Consider the following 16,854-nt stretch of genomic DNA (forward strand, 5'->3'; position numbering starts at 1 on the left):
GCGACTTTCACTTCACTCACATACAACGGACTACTATTCAGTCATAAAAGATACAGATACATGCTACAGCGTGGATGAACCTTGAAAACCTTATGGTAAGTGAAAGAAGTCAGTCACAAAACATCACATACTAAATGATCCCATTCATATGAAAAATCCGGAGGTAAATTCACTGAAACAGAAAGCACATAAATTGTTGTTAGGAGCGGGGTGGGGAATAACTGGCCACTGGGCGCTGAGGTTTATTTTGGGGCGATGAAAATGTTTTGAAATTAAATAGAGGTAGTGGTTTCACAGCATTATGAACGTTCTAAGGCCATTGTTCATTTTAAAACAGTAAATTTTGCATTATGTGAATTTAACCTCAATTTTATAAACGTCCGACTCCTGTCGTTGTGCTGTGCGTGTCTCTATGCAGTGGTCCCGGCCTTTTTGGCACCAGGGACCACTTTTGTAGAAGACTGGGGAGGGAGGGAGTGGTTTTAGGATGAGGCAAGAGCATTATACTTATTGTGCCCTTTATTTCTATTATTACCACATTGTGATATACAATGGAATAATTATCAGCTCACCATACTGCAGAATCAGTAGGAGCCCTGAGCTCGTTCTCCTGCAACTAGACGGTCCCACCTAGGGGTGATGGGAGAGCAGTGGGAGCGGCTGTAAATGCAGATGATTTCTTCAACTGCCCACCACTCAGCTTTTACTGTGCAGCCTGGTTGCTAACAGGTGGTTGGGGACTCCTGCCTTTATATCTTTAGTCTAAGAAAATACATAATAAAGTTTTGGGGAGGGAGTAAAAGGTCATAATGTCTACAGTTTAGTTTGAGAAACAGTAATATACGAACAAAGCTAGTGGAGGTGATGGAATTCCGGTTGAGCTATTTCAAACCCTTAAAGACGATGCTGTGAAAGTGCTGCACTCAATATGCCAGCAAATTTGGAAAACTCAGCATTGGCCACAGGACTGGAAGAGGTCAGTTTTCGTTCCAATCCCAAAGAAAGGCAATGCCAAAGAATGCTCAAACTACCGCACAATTGCAGTCATCTCACACGCTAGAAAAGTAATGCTCAAAATTCTCCAAGCCAGGCTTCAACAGCACATGAGTTGTGAACTTCAAATGTTAAAGCTGGTTTTAGAAAAGGCAGAGGAACCAGAGATCAAATTGCCAACATCCAATGGATTGTCAAAAAAGCAGAGAGTTCCAGAAAAACATCTGTGTGCAGGTCAGGAAGCAACAGTTAGAACTGAACATGGAACAACAGACTAGTTCCAAATAGGAAAAGGAGTTCGTCAAGGCTGTATATTGTCTTACTTTGCTAACTAAAGTCTGTCTAGTCAAGGCTATGATTTTTCCAGTAGTCATGTATGGATGTGAGAGTTGGACTATAAAGAAAGCTGACCCCCAAAGAATTGATGCTTTTGGACTGTGGTGTTGGAGAAGACTCTTGAGAGTCCCTTGGACTGCAAGGAGATCCAACCAGTCCATCCTAAAGGAGATCAGTCCTGGGTGTTCTTTGGAAGGACTGATGCTAAAGCTAAAACTCTAATACTTTGGCCACCTGATGTGAAGAGCTGACTCATCTGAAAAGACCCTGATGCTGGGAAAGATTGAAGGCAGGAGGAGAAGGGGACGACAGAGGATGAGATGGTTGGATGGCAACACCGACGCAATGGACGTGAGTCTGGGTGAACTTCGGGAGTTGGTGATGGACAGGGAGGCCTGGTGTGCTGAGGTTCATGGGGTTACAAAGAGTCGGACACGACTGAGCAACTGAACTGAACTGAACTGAATAGATAAAGTTATAAAACAAATGTGGTAAAACATTGAGACCTGATATTTCTAGGTGAAGGAACTCACCAACAAACTGGAACTCCAACAAACAGGAACTCTTTGTTGGAAACTTTGTTAAGTTTGAAATCATTTCTTTTAAAGACACCAAGAAAAGAGTAAGAAGACAAACCTCCTGATGGGGAATGTCCCTCTCTAACGGGAGAGGCCGGGCATGTCACAGGGCAGGAGTTACATGGGAAATCTCTATCTTCCTCTCAATTTTGCTGCGAACCTAAAACTACTGCAAAAATACTTGTCTCACAAAAAAAAAGAAAATCTCAAACTACTAGAAGATACATTCTACACTAAATGACTGACAAAGGATTAGTATCTAAAATATACAAAGATTTCTTACAAATCAACAAGAAAAAGGTAAACAATCTAAGAGAAAAAAATGGGCAAGAGACATGAACAGGCATTGCCCAGATGAGAAGACACAGACGACCAATACACGTGTGTAAGGATGCTCAACTTGCAATAAGAAAAATACAAATTACAGTCATAATGAAATACCATCTTCCACCCACTGCATTGACAAAAATTAAGTCTGTCAATACCTCACTTTGAAGAAGATTTAGAACAATGGAGCTCTTACTATACCGCTGGTAGGAGCGTAAAATGTTGCAGCTACTTTATAGAACAACTTAGCATATTCTCTTAAGTTGAAGAGAGAGAGATCCTTGGATTCTGCTACTAGTGGAGAAGGTCCACTTCTCGGTATATTCATTCAATCAGAAAAAATTCTCATGCATGTACACAGTGGGTCATGCGCCCCAGTGTTTGTGGCAGCACTGATTGTATCAGAAAAACTTGGAAATGATCTGAGAAGTCCAATAAATAAAGAATGGATAGAAATGTTTTCATAATAACTATATAGCAGTAAAAATGAACTAGAGCAACAGATAGAGTGAAGCTCACAACATAATACAAACTTATAAAGGAAAGTTGCAGAAGAATACTTGGGCTTCCCAGGTGGCTCAGTGGTAAAGAATCCACCTGCAATGAAGGAGACACGCTTTCAACCCCTGGGCCAGGAAGATCCTCTGGAGAAGGAAGTGGCAACCCACTCCAGTATTCTTGCCTGGAGATCTCATGGACAGGAGCCTGGTGGGCTACAGCCCATGGGGTCGCAAAGAGTTGCACACGACTCGGGGACTAAATCACCACCACCACAGAAGAATACTTACATTGTGATATAACCTAAATAAAATCCCAAATCACGGGAGACTAAAGTTTGTGGATACTGTAAAGAAAACGAAAAGAATGAAAGGTAGAAAATTCAGGTTAGTGGCTACCTTGGGGAAAGGCAGGAAGGGAATACGGTCAGGGAGGGATACACTGGGGTCTTCAACTGAATTAGAAATGATTTTTTTTTAAATCTCTGGAGTGGGACTCTAACTATTCATGTGATTCTCTATACCTTTTTAAATGCATAAGATACGTTATAACAAAATGTCAAAAAAAGTTTTTCAGGTTTGAATTTTTTTGTCCACTTGGGAAAGTTCCGGGTACCCATATGCATATACATCAGCCCATTTTAACTCTCCCGATTTCTGTAGCATGGTTTAATGAGTGAATGGAAGGATGGATGACAAGCGCCTCTTTTTACAAAGAAAGTCTTTGCTTCCATGGGTGAACATGGAGTCCTTCTGCGATACAAACAGAAGAGACACTGGGGGGCGCTGTTTCACCACTCAGGCGCCCAGTTGTTTTTCCGCCCCTTTGAAAGCTTGACGTACTGGAAAGGGCAATAGAATGGAAATTGGGAGGCTGGAATTCTACTCCAGCTTTTCTTCTAAATCTGTGGTTTGGGCAAGTCATATTCCCTCTCTGCTTGTTATTTCATCTCTAAGATGAACCATGTGCAAGGCTTCCTCCAAGAAGCCTTTCAGTTAGGAGATTCCATAATCAATAATTATCTCTACTAAATCATGCCTAGACTCATGAATTGTGATGGATAGTTTCTGGTGCTCACAAAGCCCTAACAAGTCCCAAGAAATTCAAATAACTTAGGGGTCCTCATGTGAGTAATTCCTATCCCCCAAATGGATACATATATCTACTCATAAGGCAAATTATAAATTAGTTAAAGTCGGTGTGGTTATATTCTTAGATGAAAGGGAATAGAAAGATGTACATCCTAAACAAATACATATTTTTCCTATAGAAAAAGACCACCACTGCTCATAATTCTGTTTTATGAAAATAAATGTTTACTTTTATTATCAGCTTAGAATTACTATAATCAGAGTTTGGTTTCACTATCTCTTCCTGCTGCTCTTGTATTTCAAAAACTGGGTTTTACTACATAGAAAGAACCAGCATGTAACCAATAAGATAAAGGCAAAAAAATAAGATAAAGGGACATTGATTATTAAGCATATCTTCCGGGAGGTCAGTATTTTTAGAAGAACAATGTTAAATTACATTCCTTGTAAAGATGGCATTTAGCTCCCATTAGCACATGTCATAGGTAAGAACAAAGGGCTTATTAAATAGTTATAGAATATGCAATTTACTCTTCACTTTGACTCAACTGAATATACAACTATTATTGGGAATAAGGATGTTTCTCAATTAATTAAGAAACTATGGTTTCCTAAAATCTTTACATGCCACTCAAACCACACACTTGATGGCAGTCTTAAGAGTAGCATATTCCCTCAGTATGTAGGGTCTTCTGTTTGCAGCGCTTGGGGTAGGCTCTGTACATGATACTTACAGGCCTACAAGGCATATTATCAGCAACAATTGCAATTGAGACACAGAGCAAAAAATCCTATGAAAGTCCTGGCACAAAGACGTTGAAGCCGATCTCAGAATCAGAAATGGAAAAGACATGAAGCTTTCTCTCCTTTCCTTTTCCTTCCCCGGATTGTCAGTGTGTTCTGCACTGGAAGATGGGAGGTGGGGACAAGGACGCGGAGTGCCAGCCTGCCTGAAGGTCAAGGACGTGGAGCCGGGGGCTGTGTGTATGGGTGGGACTTTGGGGGTACCTGATGGGTAACGAACAGGAACTGAAGGGGAGAGAATGGCTTGGAGGCTTTGTGTACTCTCTGTCCCAGGACAGAAAGACAGCAAGGGGAGGGCCACATGGAGGTGTTGGCATGTCCAGGGGTCAAGGAAGTAGTGATGGGGGCTGTGCAGACAAGGAGCTGGCGATTATGATTGTGAAATTGCTTATGCTGAGAGAATTGGAAAATTGAACAAAAATGTAAATACACTGAGGATAATGGAAGGCAGGTTTTTCCCTGTCAGAGAAGTGACTTAACAAACACAGAAAGGGGAAAGGTTAGAAAGAACACTGCAATGCTGGATTGTAATTGAAAGCCCATTGTGAAAGTGGAGAGTGAAAAAGTTGGCTTAAAGCTCAACATTCAGAAAACGAAGATCATGGCATCCAGTCCCATCACTTCATGGGAATTAGATGGGGAAACAGTGGAAACTGGGTCAGACTTTATTATTTTGGGCTCCAAAATCACTGCAGATGGTGACTGCAGCCATGAAATTAAAAGATGCTTACTCCTTGGAAGGAAAGTTATGACCAACCTAGATAGCATATTCAAAAGCAGAGACATTACTTTGCCAACAAAGGTTCATCTAGTCAAGGGTATGGTTTTTCCTGTGGTCATGTACGGATGTGAGAGTTGGACTGTGAAGAAGGCTGAGTGCCGAAGAATTGATGCTTTTGAACTGTGGTGTTGGAGAAGACTCTTGAGAGTCCCTTGGACTGCAAGGAGATCCAACCAGGCCATTCTGAAGGAGATCAGCCCTGGGATTTCTTTGGAAGGAATGATGCTAAAGCTGAAACTCCAGTACTTTGGCCACCTCATGCGAAGAGTTGACTCATTGGAAAAGACTCTGATGCTGGGAGGGATCGGGGGCAGGAGGAGAAGGGGATGACAACAGAGGATGAGATGGCTGGATGGCATCACTGACTCAATGGACGTGAGTCTGAGTGAACTCCGGGAGTTTGTGATGGACAGGGAGGCCTGGCGTGCTGCGATTCACGGGGTCGCAAAGAGTTGGACACGACTGAGCAACTGAACTGAACTGAACGGACTCATACTTTTAAAATGTATATAGAGAGAGATATAAAAATAGTGATCGATGCATAAGTCTATGTGTACATAGAAACAAACAATTTCTAGCTCTGTCCACTGAGAGGGCCTAGAAGCAATGACTCCCCAGTAACAGCGAGCTCACTGAAGATCTTGGTTTCTGAATATCGTTCTGCAGTAAAAGGAGCCAGCATTCTTGGGAAAGAAAAAGCACAAGATGGGTCTGAAACCTCTTGTTATGTTTCAGAAATGAAGGAAATGCTCAAGGAATGATGAGCACATGTCTTTTTGTCTTTGTTTTGTCTTGTCTTGCTCTCACTGCACTGCATGTGGGATATTAGTCACCCCTTGTTGTTATTTAGACACTAAGTCATGTCTGACTCCTGCAACCCCATGCGCTGTAGCCCACTGGGCTCCTCTGTCCACGGGATTTCCCAGACAAGAATTCTGGAGTGGGTTGCCATTTCCTTCTCCAGGGGACCTTCCCAACCCAGGGGTTGAACCCACGTTTCCCGCAATGGCAGGCAGATTCTTTACCGTCTGAGCCACCAGAGAAACCAAACCAACCAACCAACAAACAAATAAATGAGGGTGAAGGGAAAGTCTTCCTTAGAGTAAAATACCAACTAATAAACGTAGAAGAGATAATAGAAATAGAAACTTTCAACGGGCCATCCTGATGATGGAAGTTGAATTAGGCAGTCATTTCTGAGTAGTGGGCTAATGAATACTGGGTTTGATGAGGTATCATTTCAGAATAGTTTCCCTCAAAACTCTGTTCAATTCCAGAGAGAGAAATGATAGCTTTATGGAGGGGCCTGACAGACACCAACTTTTCCAGGTGATTAAGGCTAGCATTTACCAGCAGTGGGACAGAATGACAAGAGCACACCATTTCTGAGGAATTCCTGCCTGGATACATGGGCTGAAGGAAAGTCAAAAGAAGAATCACCCTGCAAAATGAAAGGCCTACCCTCCTTAAAACAGTCCAGGACATTTGACAGGGAAAGACTGAGGCACTTTGTTTCAGATTGAAGGAAGCTGCAAAGACTTGACAGCCACAGGCAGCACGTGCTCCTGGATTGGCCTTGGGCCAGAAACCAAAAGACATAATCGGAACAGTTGGTGAAATCTGAATGGGGTCTGAACACTGGGTGGTAGCACTGAATTACTGTGCATTTGCGTGTTACACAGTGGTTATGTGGGAAGGAATCCCTCAGGGGCAGGCGGAGTACATGCTGGAGAACTGAGGGGCTGTGCGGCTGCTGTTTGCTCTCGGTGGTTCAGACATAACGGTGGGACACACGCACGCGTGTGCATGTGCACATATGTGCACACACACACAAAATAAGGACCTGCTGTATAGCATAGGGAGCTATACTCAATATTTTGTAATAACCTAAAGGAGAAGGAACATATATGTATATATACAAAAACTAAATCACTAAAACTAACCAACACTGTAAATTAACTATAGTTCATTTTTTTTTAATGTGGTGAAAGGTAACCATTGGATTTTCTGGGATACAGGAATTCTATTGAGTTGGTCAGAAAGTTCTTTTGGGTCTTTCTGTAAGATGTAATGGAAAAATCCGAACGAACTTTTTGGCTAACCCAAAACTGAAACTCCAGTACTTTGGCCACCTCATGCGAAGAGTTGACTCATTGGAAAAGACTCTGATGCTGGGAGGGATTGGGGGCAGGAGGAGAAGGGGACGACAGACGATGAGATGGCTGGATGGCATCACTGACTCGATGGACGTGAGTCTGAGTGACCTCCGGGAATTGGTGATGGACAGGGAGGCCTGGCGTGCTGCGATTCATGGGGTTGCAAAGAGTCGGACACGACTGAGGGACTGAACTGAATACTATTCTTGCAACTTTCCCCAAGTTTGAACTTATCTCAAAACAAATTATTCAAAAAATATTTAAAGAGGCAGGGATAGATTTACATCTACGATTGAGAAGAAGGAATCCTATGTACTGATAGAGCACATATAACATTTTTTTTTAAAGTTTGATCTGCCTCATTCAACACACAACACTCACAGAGAGCAATGTTTAATTATATGTGTATATTTAACTGTATGAATACATTTGTGTGTGATGCGATAAGTCACTTCAGTCATGCCCGCTCTTTGTGACCCTATGGACTGACGAGCCTGCCAGGCTACTCTGTCCATGGGATTCTCCAGGCAAGAACACTGGAGTGAGTTGCCTTGTTCTTCTCCAAGGGATCTTGCTGACCCAGGGATCCAACCCATGACTCCTGAGTCTCCTGCATTGGCAGGCAGGTTCTTTACCACCAGCGTCACCTGTAGGCAACTGTAAATCACATTCTATGGCACTTGGGAGCTCGATACTGAAGATTCCATTTCCATTATATTATTTTTCACTAAGTATATTGCTTTGTATTGCAGATAATTAAATATCATGCCTTTTATATAATATTAATGATAAGAATATTATTTATTTGTACTTATATAACTCCTTATTCTCCATCACTTCTCTATTTTACCCACTCCAACTTAATCCTTACAGAATTATATGAAGTTGAGATTATTATCATCCATATTTGCGGATGAAAAAATGAAGACACAGAGAGGGCAAGTGTCTTGTCCAAGTTAGTGGCAGAACTGGGATATGAGCCCAGGCGGTACAGTCCGTATTTTTTATATACATGTTCTTTGTTTCCGGAGCTCTATTTAAATTTCTGCAAGACAGAAACTATGGCTTCTTTTGCACCTATTTTCTTCCTAATGAAGGTCTAACACAACACCCTATATACAGGGTGAGTAACTGTATATGCCCTATATACAGTTAAGAACCAAGAGTAGTCGCTAACTCACACGCTGAGAGCCGGTGGAAGCTCTGCAGTCACGACCCCCTGGGTGGTCATTACTTTGCTCTGACCCAAGTACTGTCTCTCGAGAGACTACAGTAAGGTGTGCCCAGGAGATGGCACAGACGACGAGGCCAGAGAGCCAGGTCATCATCGCCAGTGCAGGTGAAGCTTCCCTGCAGGTCAGCAGCAGGGACTGAGCAACTGCCCCAACCCACACATGCCTGGCGTTGAGCTAAACAGAGGACTCAGATACAGTTTTTCACCCTCAAAAGTTGACTGCCTGGAACACTCCTGGGCAGAGGGTGGAAGTAGGGGTTGATTGAAAAGGCAGATTCCTAGAACCAGACCCACAGAGCACATGAGGAGAAACTGCTGGTGGAACGTAGTACAGGAGAGGCGGCAAGATGAGAAGAAGGCATTCCAGGCTGGGAGAGCAGAATGAGCGGGGATTCTGGCCGAAAAGAGCACGCTCTGTCGGGGAGAGAATAAGGAACCCAGATGGGACCAGGAGCACACACCTTCCAGGGCCAGCTGCCCTCTGGGTGTTGCACACGGCAGCCCCCCCACCCAAAGACGTGTGCATGCACAAACACGTCACCCTTTGGAACCACTCCCAGGCCCAGGGTGACCATATGCCCTGTTTTGCAGAACAGCCCTGTTTTTACTTCTGCTATTTCAGCATCCCTTCTGGTTTCATTCTCAAACGCATCCTGTTAGGGATAATAAATTATATGGTCACCCTACTCAAACCCCACTGTATGCAACCTCAGTGCTTAGATTATGTTGCCTCCCTACTTCCACCCGAACACTGTTTTTCCCTCTTTGGGAGAAGGGGACTTAGAGCCCGAGTTATACACACGGGCCCAACTCCTTCCTCCATCAGTGGAAGCCCAAACTGTGTCTAGAGTCTATCCGATGGAAAACACTCAGTTCAAAATGTCCACCTGGCTTTGCTGGTAGTCTTAACCACCGAATCAAATGGGCCATACATGTGGCTTGATAACACACACACACATATAGTACTCAAAAGTGTGCAGAAATTGACACAATCCAAATCTCAAAGTGGTTTGTATTCCCCTAGAAATCTTCTGAAATAAGAGGGAAATGTGTGCTCACTGGTGTTTCAGAGAAATGTAAACACTGCCCTTGCAGGTACTTAGAGGCCTGTTAGGTACAGACCAGTGCTTTTAAGTAATTAAAGTCTATGGTGTTCGACAAGTGTCTCAATAAACACACTTTCTACCACATTGTACATGGAAATTTAAGTGCTTATTTACATTTACTTTCAGACTTAAAGTTGAAAAGATGTCTTGGGGCCCTTCCAAGAATCAAAATGGCTTATATAAATCCTTCAGATCAAAACATCTTATGCCATCACAAACTTTCTATTAAATTCTATTGCTCATTTAAAATATTGACATGTTTTATTTCGGGTCTCCGTAAAGCAAAGCATGAAGGGCATTGGTCCCACCTGATGCATTTTAAATACTCAGGCTGCTATTTTTTCTGTAAATGTCTTTGCAGGAACTATACAAAAGGCTTTTTCTGTGGAAATGAGGTTTACTGAATGGAAAGGATTCCTTTAATGAGCCATTTAGAAGAATTTAAAAATCCTTTTAGAAAATGCGTAAGATATCAGAATTCCTTCATCAAATTTGAATTATGTTTCCGTGGGAAGCTGAAGCTAGAGTGTACTGCAGGAATGTTTACATGGGGGCTCCTTTTCACTCGGTATTTAAACTGAGCAAGTAGTCTACACACTAGATCACATTGGTAAACTTACCCATTTGTCAACAGAACTGTTTGGTAGATTTGATGAGGTGAGCTTTGTGCTCCTACTATGCGCAAGAGCCTGTGGCAGCCACTGAAGGGGACACAAGGCACCTGCAGAGGGACGCGTTGCACTGGCCTTTGAGATGCTCCTTAAGTCATCACAGGATTTTAACAGGAAGGAAAACGGGGAGCAGGTGGGAGAATGAAAAGAATTCCATGCAAAGAGAACAGCTGAGGCAAAGGCCTGTGGAAAGAAAGTGAGCGAGGTGCAGAAACAAGTAATTACAGTTGAGTCTGATGAGGGTGATAAAGTTACTGGAGACACTGGTGTCTCCTCACGGTGTAGAATAAGCCTGCATCCTGTTCTACAGCCTCCAGGCAAATTAGAAATATGATTTAATCTCTACTGGTAGGTTTGAGCCGACTCGGTAAAGTTGGAGGAAGAGGCCAGGTAGGAAGATGTTGCAATTGTTCAAATTTTTAAAAAAAGTAGATGAATAGCAATCCCACTGCTGGGCATACACACTGAGGAAACCAGAAGGGAGAGAGACACGTGTACCCCAATGTTCATTGCAGCACTGTTTATAATAGCCAGGGCATGGAAGCAACCTAGATGTCCATCAGCAGATGAATGGATAAGAAAGCTGTGGTACATATACACAATGGAGTATTACTCAGCCATTAAAAAGAATACATTTGAATCAGTTCCAATGAGGTGGATGAAACTGGAGCCTATTATACAGAGTGAAGTAAGCCAGAAAGAAAAACACCAAATCAGTATACTAACGCCTATATATGGAATTTAGAAAGATGGTAACAATAACCCTGTGTACGAGACAGCAGAAGAGACACTGATGTATTCATCAGTCTTATGGACTCTGTGGGAGAGGGAGAGAAAGATTTGGGAGAATGGCATTGAAACATGTATAATATCATGTATGAAACGAGTTGCCAGTCCAGGGTCAATGCACGACACTGGATGCTTGGGGCTCGTGCACTGGGATGACCCAGAGGGATGGTATGGGGAGGGAGGTGGGAGGAGGGTTCAGGATGGGGAACACATGTATACCTGTGGCGGATTCATTTCGATATTTGGCAAAACTAATACAATATTGTAAAGTTTAAAAAAAAAGAAAAGTAGATGAATGCAAACCAACATAGCAGCAGTGGAGAGAGAAGGAGGGATAATTAAAAACAAAACTCATAATTCTAATCCACAGGACTTGGCAATGATGTATGTGTAGGAAGCTGAGGACTGTGGACATCCCACAATAACTCAGAGGTTTTGAGCTGGAACAGTGGGAAGGCAGTGAAGCCATCAGAATGAGCAGAGGCCACAGATGGAGGTTGGGGTGAGTGAGAATGAGCTGCTGGGATATAACCGAAGCGGGGGAGTATAAGCACATCTATCTAATCTGTGAAATGTCCATGATTACAAGCATTTGTTGGGTGAATGTGAGAAATGGGGAAGGAAGGACAGGGAGGAGAAGAAGGAAGGAGCTCTCCAGGACAGGAGGCAGTTGGATATGCAGACCCAAGCCTAGGAGAGGGTTCTCTGTGTAGGCCATGTAGAGACACCCCAGAGAGAGGCCGGAGGGGAAGAGACAGAAAGGGAAAAGACGCGGAGTGAGGGGGAAGCGGCTGAAGGCAGGCTCGGGCACCAGCGCCTGTAGGGGCCAACAGACAGAGACCCAGCTGGGAACAGGAAGAGGCCAGAACCAAGAGCCGAGAGAGCACGGAGCTGCCAAAATCTAAGCAAACAGGCATCTCAGCAAGGAGGGACAGTGATCAGAAGGCTGAGAAAGCGGCTCTAGAGTTGATGGCCCGGAGTTCACGACATGGGCTAACAGTGCTCCAGGTCCGAGGCGAGAGCCTTCCCCTTCCCAGTTGCCCTGTGTCACGGCACAGCGATCCAGCTGCACTCGGGGAGGCCTAGAGCTGTTCAAGTCGCACAACCAGCAAGTGGAAGGGCGGGGCTGCTAACCCAGCGGGGCTTGCCCAAACCTGTGACTCCCACCAACCGGCTGCTTGTCTCAGTGGTGACAAGGGTGGAGGGCAGACCTTGGTGTCCGGGAGACAGAGAGAAGGGCACGGGAACTCACACTCACCCCATGCTCACTGTGGGTGTACGTGTGACCGCAGGCGAGAGGAGAGACAGGGGACGACCGCTGGAGGGGGCGAGGGTGGCTATTCAGGGAGGGGCGGGAGACACTTACTCTGGGCCCTGTGCTGGGATGTGGAAATACTTTCACAAAACAGAAACCTGCATTAACAGGGGCTTTTTAAAACACTAGGATTTTACCATTATAACTGAGTGTAGCGGACTAGCTATTTCCTTTGCTAAGACACATGAAAAGTGCTATTTCCCATATTTAATACATGTGTAAAAGTATTCATGCATTAGAATTGTACATACATTTTTGGGTCCCTTGCTTTTTTCTGATGAGGGTGTGATATTTCGTTTCAAAATGATAGTGGCATTAAACTCTGGATGATGGGAAACAAAAGGAAAATCGGCCATGAGAACATACAAGCTAGCAAAGGGAATATACACCAATCACAGGAGTGAATCCTCTCAATCACAGGGCAAAAGATTCTTGTGAGGGGGAGAAAATTCATTTCGCCTTCTGAGAGCAGATTCAGCACTGGCCTTTGTGGAACACACAAGCACGCTGCGGGCTCCTCCCTGGGAGGCTGCAGTCAGCTTTGTGTGCCTCTAAGAGAACACGCTGCAGAGCCAGAGCTGGCTGCTCATCTGGGCGTGTTTTTGGTCTCGTCATTGCCCTTTCAAAGTGGCTGTGAGCCTCATGCATCTCTGATTGTCAAGACAGGGCAGAATTTGTCCCGTATTCAAAGGAGCACCCAGAGGAGGGAAGGCCTGGCCTGTGCTGAAAAGGCTTTAAAATCAGGGGAACCACCATGAGCAGAAACCGCCATGAGGTTGTTAATCAACTCTCGGCTTCAGTTGGTGGAGAACTGTTTTGATCAACTTGGAGCAACTGTGTGCTGTTGGACTTGCAGCTGAGGTTTTCTTGCATAGGATTTTACATGAGTCCTCTAAGTCAAAAATATTTGGGACGTTTGAAGAGGTTGTGAAAACTGAAAGTGGAGTCGCTCAGTCTTGTCTGACTCTTTGTGACTCCATGGACTGTAGCCTACCAGGCTTCTCTGTCCATGGGGTTTTCCAGGTAAGAATACTGGAGTAGGTTGCCGTTTCCTTCTCCAGAGGATCTTCCCCACCCAGGGATCAAACCCAGGTCTCCCGTACTGCAGGCAGACGCTTTACCCTCTGAGCCACCAGGGAGGCCCCTGAAGAGGTTAGATCCACCGAATGCCAGCACAGTGAGTGAGAACAAGAAAAACCGAATCCACTCATTGATTGGACGACCTAATGCTCAGCCTCAGGTCTGGTGCTGCCCTGTCCCCTCCACCACAACCCCACCCCAGGACTGCGTGCTTCTGTGAAACAGCCAAGGCCGAATGTCCACAAGACCTCCTGAATTCCATGACAACCTCTGCATTCTAACGGCACCAGGGTCTATGAAACTCCTCCAATGGGCAGATTCAAGCGTCTAATTCAGACCTGGCCTTGAGAAGCAGGTTTTCTGCTTGTACTACCCACTGGCCATTGACTCTTGCTTTACAAGAGCAGGACTGAAGCAGAGCTTCCACTCTGATTGCCTGCAGTTGGCTAGTGTTGGGTGGACAGTAAAGCAATAGCAGAGCTTGCAAACCGAAGGTCCACCTCCCTCCTAGACCTCGCGTAAATGCACCTATGTGGAGAACCTGCCTGCTGAGAACCAGGATGGCTTGGCTTGAGAACACAACAGCTTGGTTGTGTAGCTCTGACCTGCAGTCCTGGGCAGTCATGAGCAGTGAGCGTACAAGCCTTCCTCTCTGGAATCTTCTAGGCTCACCCTGCATTTCATCAGAGGGCTGGTCAGGTCCCTTCAGCTCTTGTCTCTGGCAGGGTACAGTGGTAGCCCCAGATCTGGATCAAGACTCTGAACACACCCCACCTCCAGAAAAACTCTGCAGTAGCCATTTGTCCTGAGGGACCCCCATGCTAACTACTCTGCTCAGGGGCCAGTGAGGTCCGTCCCCAAACTCTGCTGCCATTTCCATGAGGTCATGCCGGGCTCAGGGAAAGCCTCAGGGTCTGCACCACCAACACTAGGTATTCCAGGGGATTCTTCGGGGGCCCCAGGCATTTGTCGAGTTCTTAATTTGAACTATATGAAATTACCATTTTTTGTAGGTCAGACAGGATAAAAATGTCATATGTTCATCCTCATAATGGAAATTATGAGAGAAGTGTAGAGTGACTTCCTGCTGTGTGCACAGTATTGTTCCAGGACCTGGACACTTAGTGATAATGAAGACGGATGGGCCTTGCTCTTCGTGGCACATTCTATTGGGAGCTGATTTTCTGGGGCCACTTCCGAGCTATATGTTAAGCCGGCTACTTGGCCTCTCTGAGCTTCACCTAAGTATTGTGAGGGTTAAGTGAGATAATGTATACTAGGCCAGAAATGCATCGATGGCCTTCAACGAATAATAGTTCCTTTTATTTTACTGTGCTTCACATAGGACTCTAATCAATGTCTATTGAACAAAAAAAGCCTCAGAATGCATTGTGGGACTCTTAAAGCCCACCCCCTCAGAGCCTAAACTAGACACTCCTGCAGGAGAACTGTAGCCCTACAGCAGGGGCCCCTGAAAAGAAAAACCACGGATCCCAGAGTTCACCACTCCCTACCCACCCTGGGGCCTGGAAGAGACCAGCTGTGGTCCACCCCCATGAAGTCAGGAAGGCAGGAGGCACAGGAGGACTTTGGGGAGGTACAATTTGGTTCATACGTCTGAATGGACGTGTCATCATTTAGTCTGAAGAAAATAACTGCCAAATTTATTGCTTGAGGCAAAGCAGAGGTTGAGACCTCAAAGGAGACTAGGAAATTACCTGTCGGAACTTCTGGTTTTAGAAATCAAACACAGAGTTGGCTCTGATTAGTAACAGAATGTGCAAATTGACCAGTCCTTTCTCCAACAGTCCACCCACTGAGTCACTGGCATGACTGTAGATGTGGCGTTAATAGATTCCTTTTGCAGCCCAGGGGCCTATTTTTCGGCTCTGTGTGCAAACAGGCCACAGGGATATTTCACAGGTCACCTGGCATAGCATTTAAGGCTGCACAAACCGTACCGTAAAGGTGTGAATAAGTGCACAGCTGCTATCTACAGGTCAGCTTCTGATGGTACCTTCACTGTCGTCATTGTCCTGAGCTCTGTTCAGTTCTCCGGGTCCATTCTTCTTGGGTGGTGCACAGGGAGTTGAGACCAACAATTGCACTAGCTTCTTCTCATACACTTTTCTGGTGGAAGCTGAGCAAGAATGTGGGGAGCAGTTAAGTCAGTCTGTGATTCAAAATATTACACAACTTAGATTTTTATTCTTACATTATTGGGAAATTGTGGCTTTTACAGTAAGGTGGACCCCATACCTACTGGACTCACTCCTCGCCTTCCACCAACACTTAAGGTGGGCTTCTGTGGACTGGCCACAGAGTTAGGTGTCGTGGACATTGGAGAAAAAGACTGACAAAGTCGTACATCCTATTTATGGGAAATATGGACAAGGACATAAACAGTTAACACGGGCACATTCTAGAAATGTAAAAAGAGCCCAGGGTGATATAATCAAGAGTAACTCTCACGATTGTAAAATATCAATACTTTCTCTTCACTAATCTGTGAGTAAGAACTGGGTTACTTATGGTCTCTTCCTTCTATATGGTTTTCTGGGTTTTAAAATTTTTTCCTATTTCTATTTTAAAGTTTTTTATTGCATATGTTCCTTCCATTACAAATAATTTTCAGGCTTTGGAGTTAGCTCACAAGTAATCGTTGAGCAGCCTCTAATAATTGCCGCATACGTACGTAGTATTGGGCCAGGTGGAAATCCAAGTTTGTGGAGTTCATTCTGTAATTCGTCATCACTCAGACACTTCACCTCCACCATGGTGACAAAACTTGGGTCCCTTTTCTGACAGTGGAATCCTTGAGATAGCAAGACGTTAAGTTATAAACGAGACTTGTAAATGAGAACTAAAACTTTACCAGTCCACAGAAGTGTTTACAGCCCCAGCTCCCCAGCTGTGGAGGTGCAGAATCAATAAAGCAAAACCCACCATTTTCTGCTGTTTGTCTGTCATCAATCTCTTCTGGCCTTAGTGGCCTCAGTGCAAAGCTTTGGTAGGGTGTCACTTTCCCCAGTGTCTTTGGGGTTCAATTATTTCTAACTTTTCTACTCAACTAATGTAAGAAAAATCTTCTACAC

The 16,854-nt window shown here is 44.5% G+C and overlaps 1 protein-coding gene across 1 annotated transcript in view; it reads right to left on the reverse strand.

The window, feature by feature from the left end:
- The window catches only part of LEMD1 (LEM domain containing 1), a 28,586-nt gene extending 11,950 nt beyond the window's left edge, over nt 1-16,636 (reverse strand). Inside the window, exons 1-3 of the mRNA XM_027565931.1 lie at nt 16,455-16,636; nt 15,777-15,899; nt 12,931-13,001 (exon numbers count right to left, since the gene is read on the reverse strand). Of these exons, the coding sequence (XP_027421732.1) occupies nt 12,931-13,001; nt 15,777-15,899; nt 16,455-16,536 (276 nt within the window). The 5' untranslated portion in view covers nt 16,537-16,636. The remainder of the gene's footprint in view (nt 1-12,930; nt 13,002-15,776; nt 15,900-16,454) is intronic.
- Between the last annotated feature and the right edge of the window lie 218 nt (nt 16,637-16,854).

This window comes from Bos indicus x Bos taurus, chromosome 16 (genome assembly GCF_003369695.1).
Source record: "Bos indicus x Bos taurus breed Angus x Brahman F1 hybrid chromosome 16, Bos_hybrid_MaternalHap_v2.0, whole genome shotgun sequence".
In the NCBI taxonomy this organism is placed as follows: domain Eukaryota; kingdom Metazoa; phylum Chordata; class Mammalia; order Artiodactyla; family Bovidae; genus Bos; species Bos indicus x Bos taurus.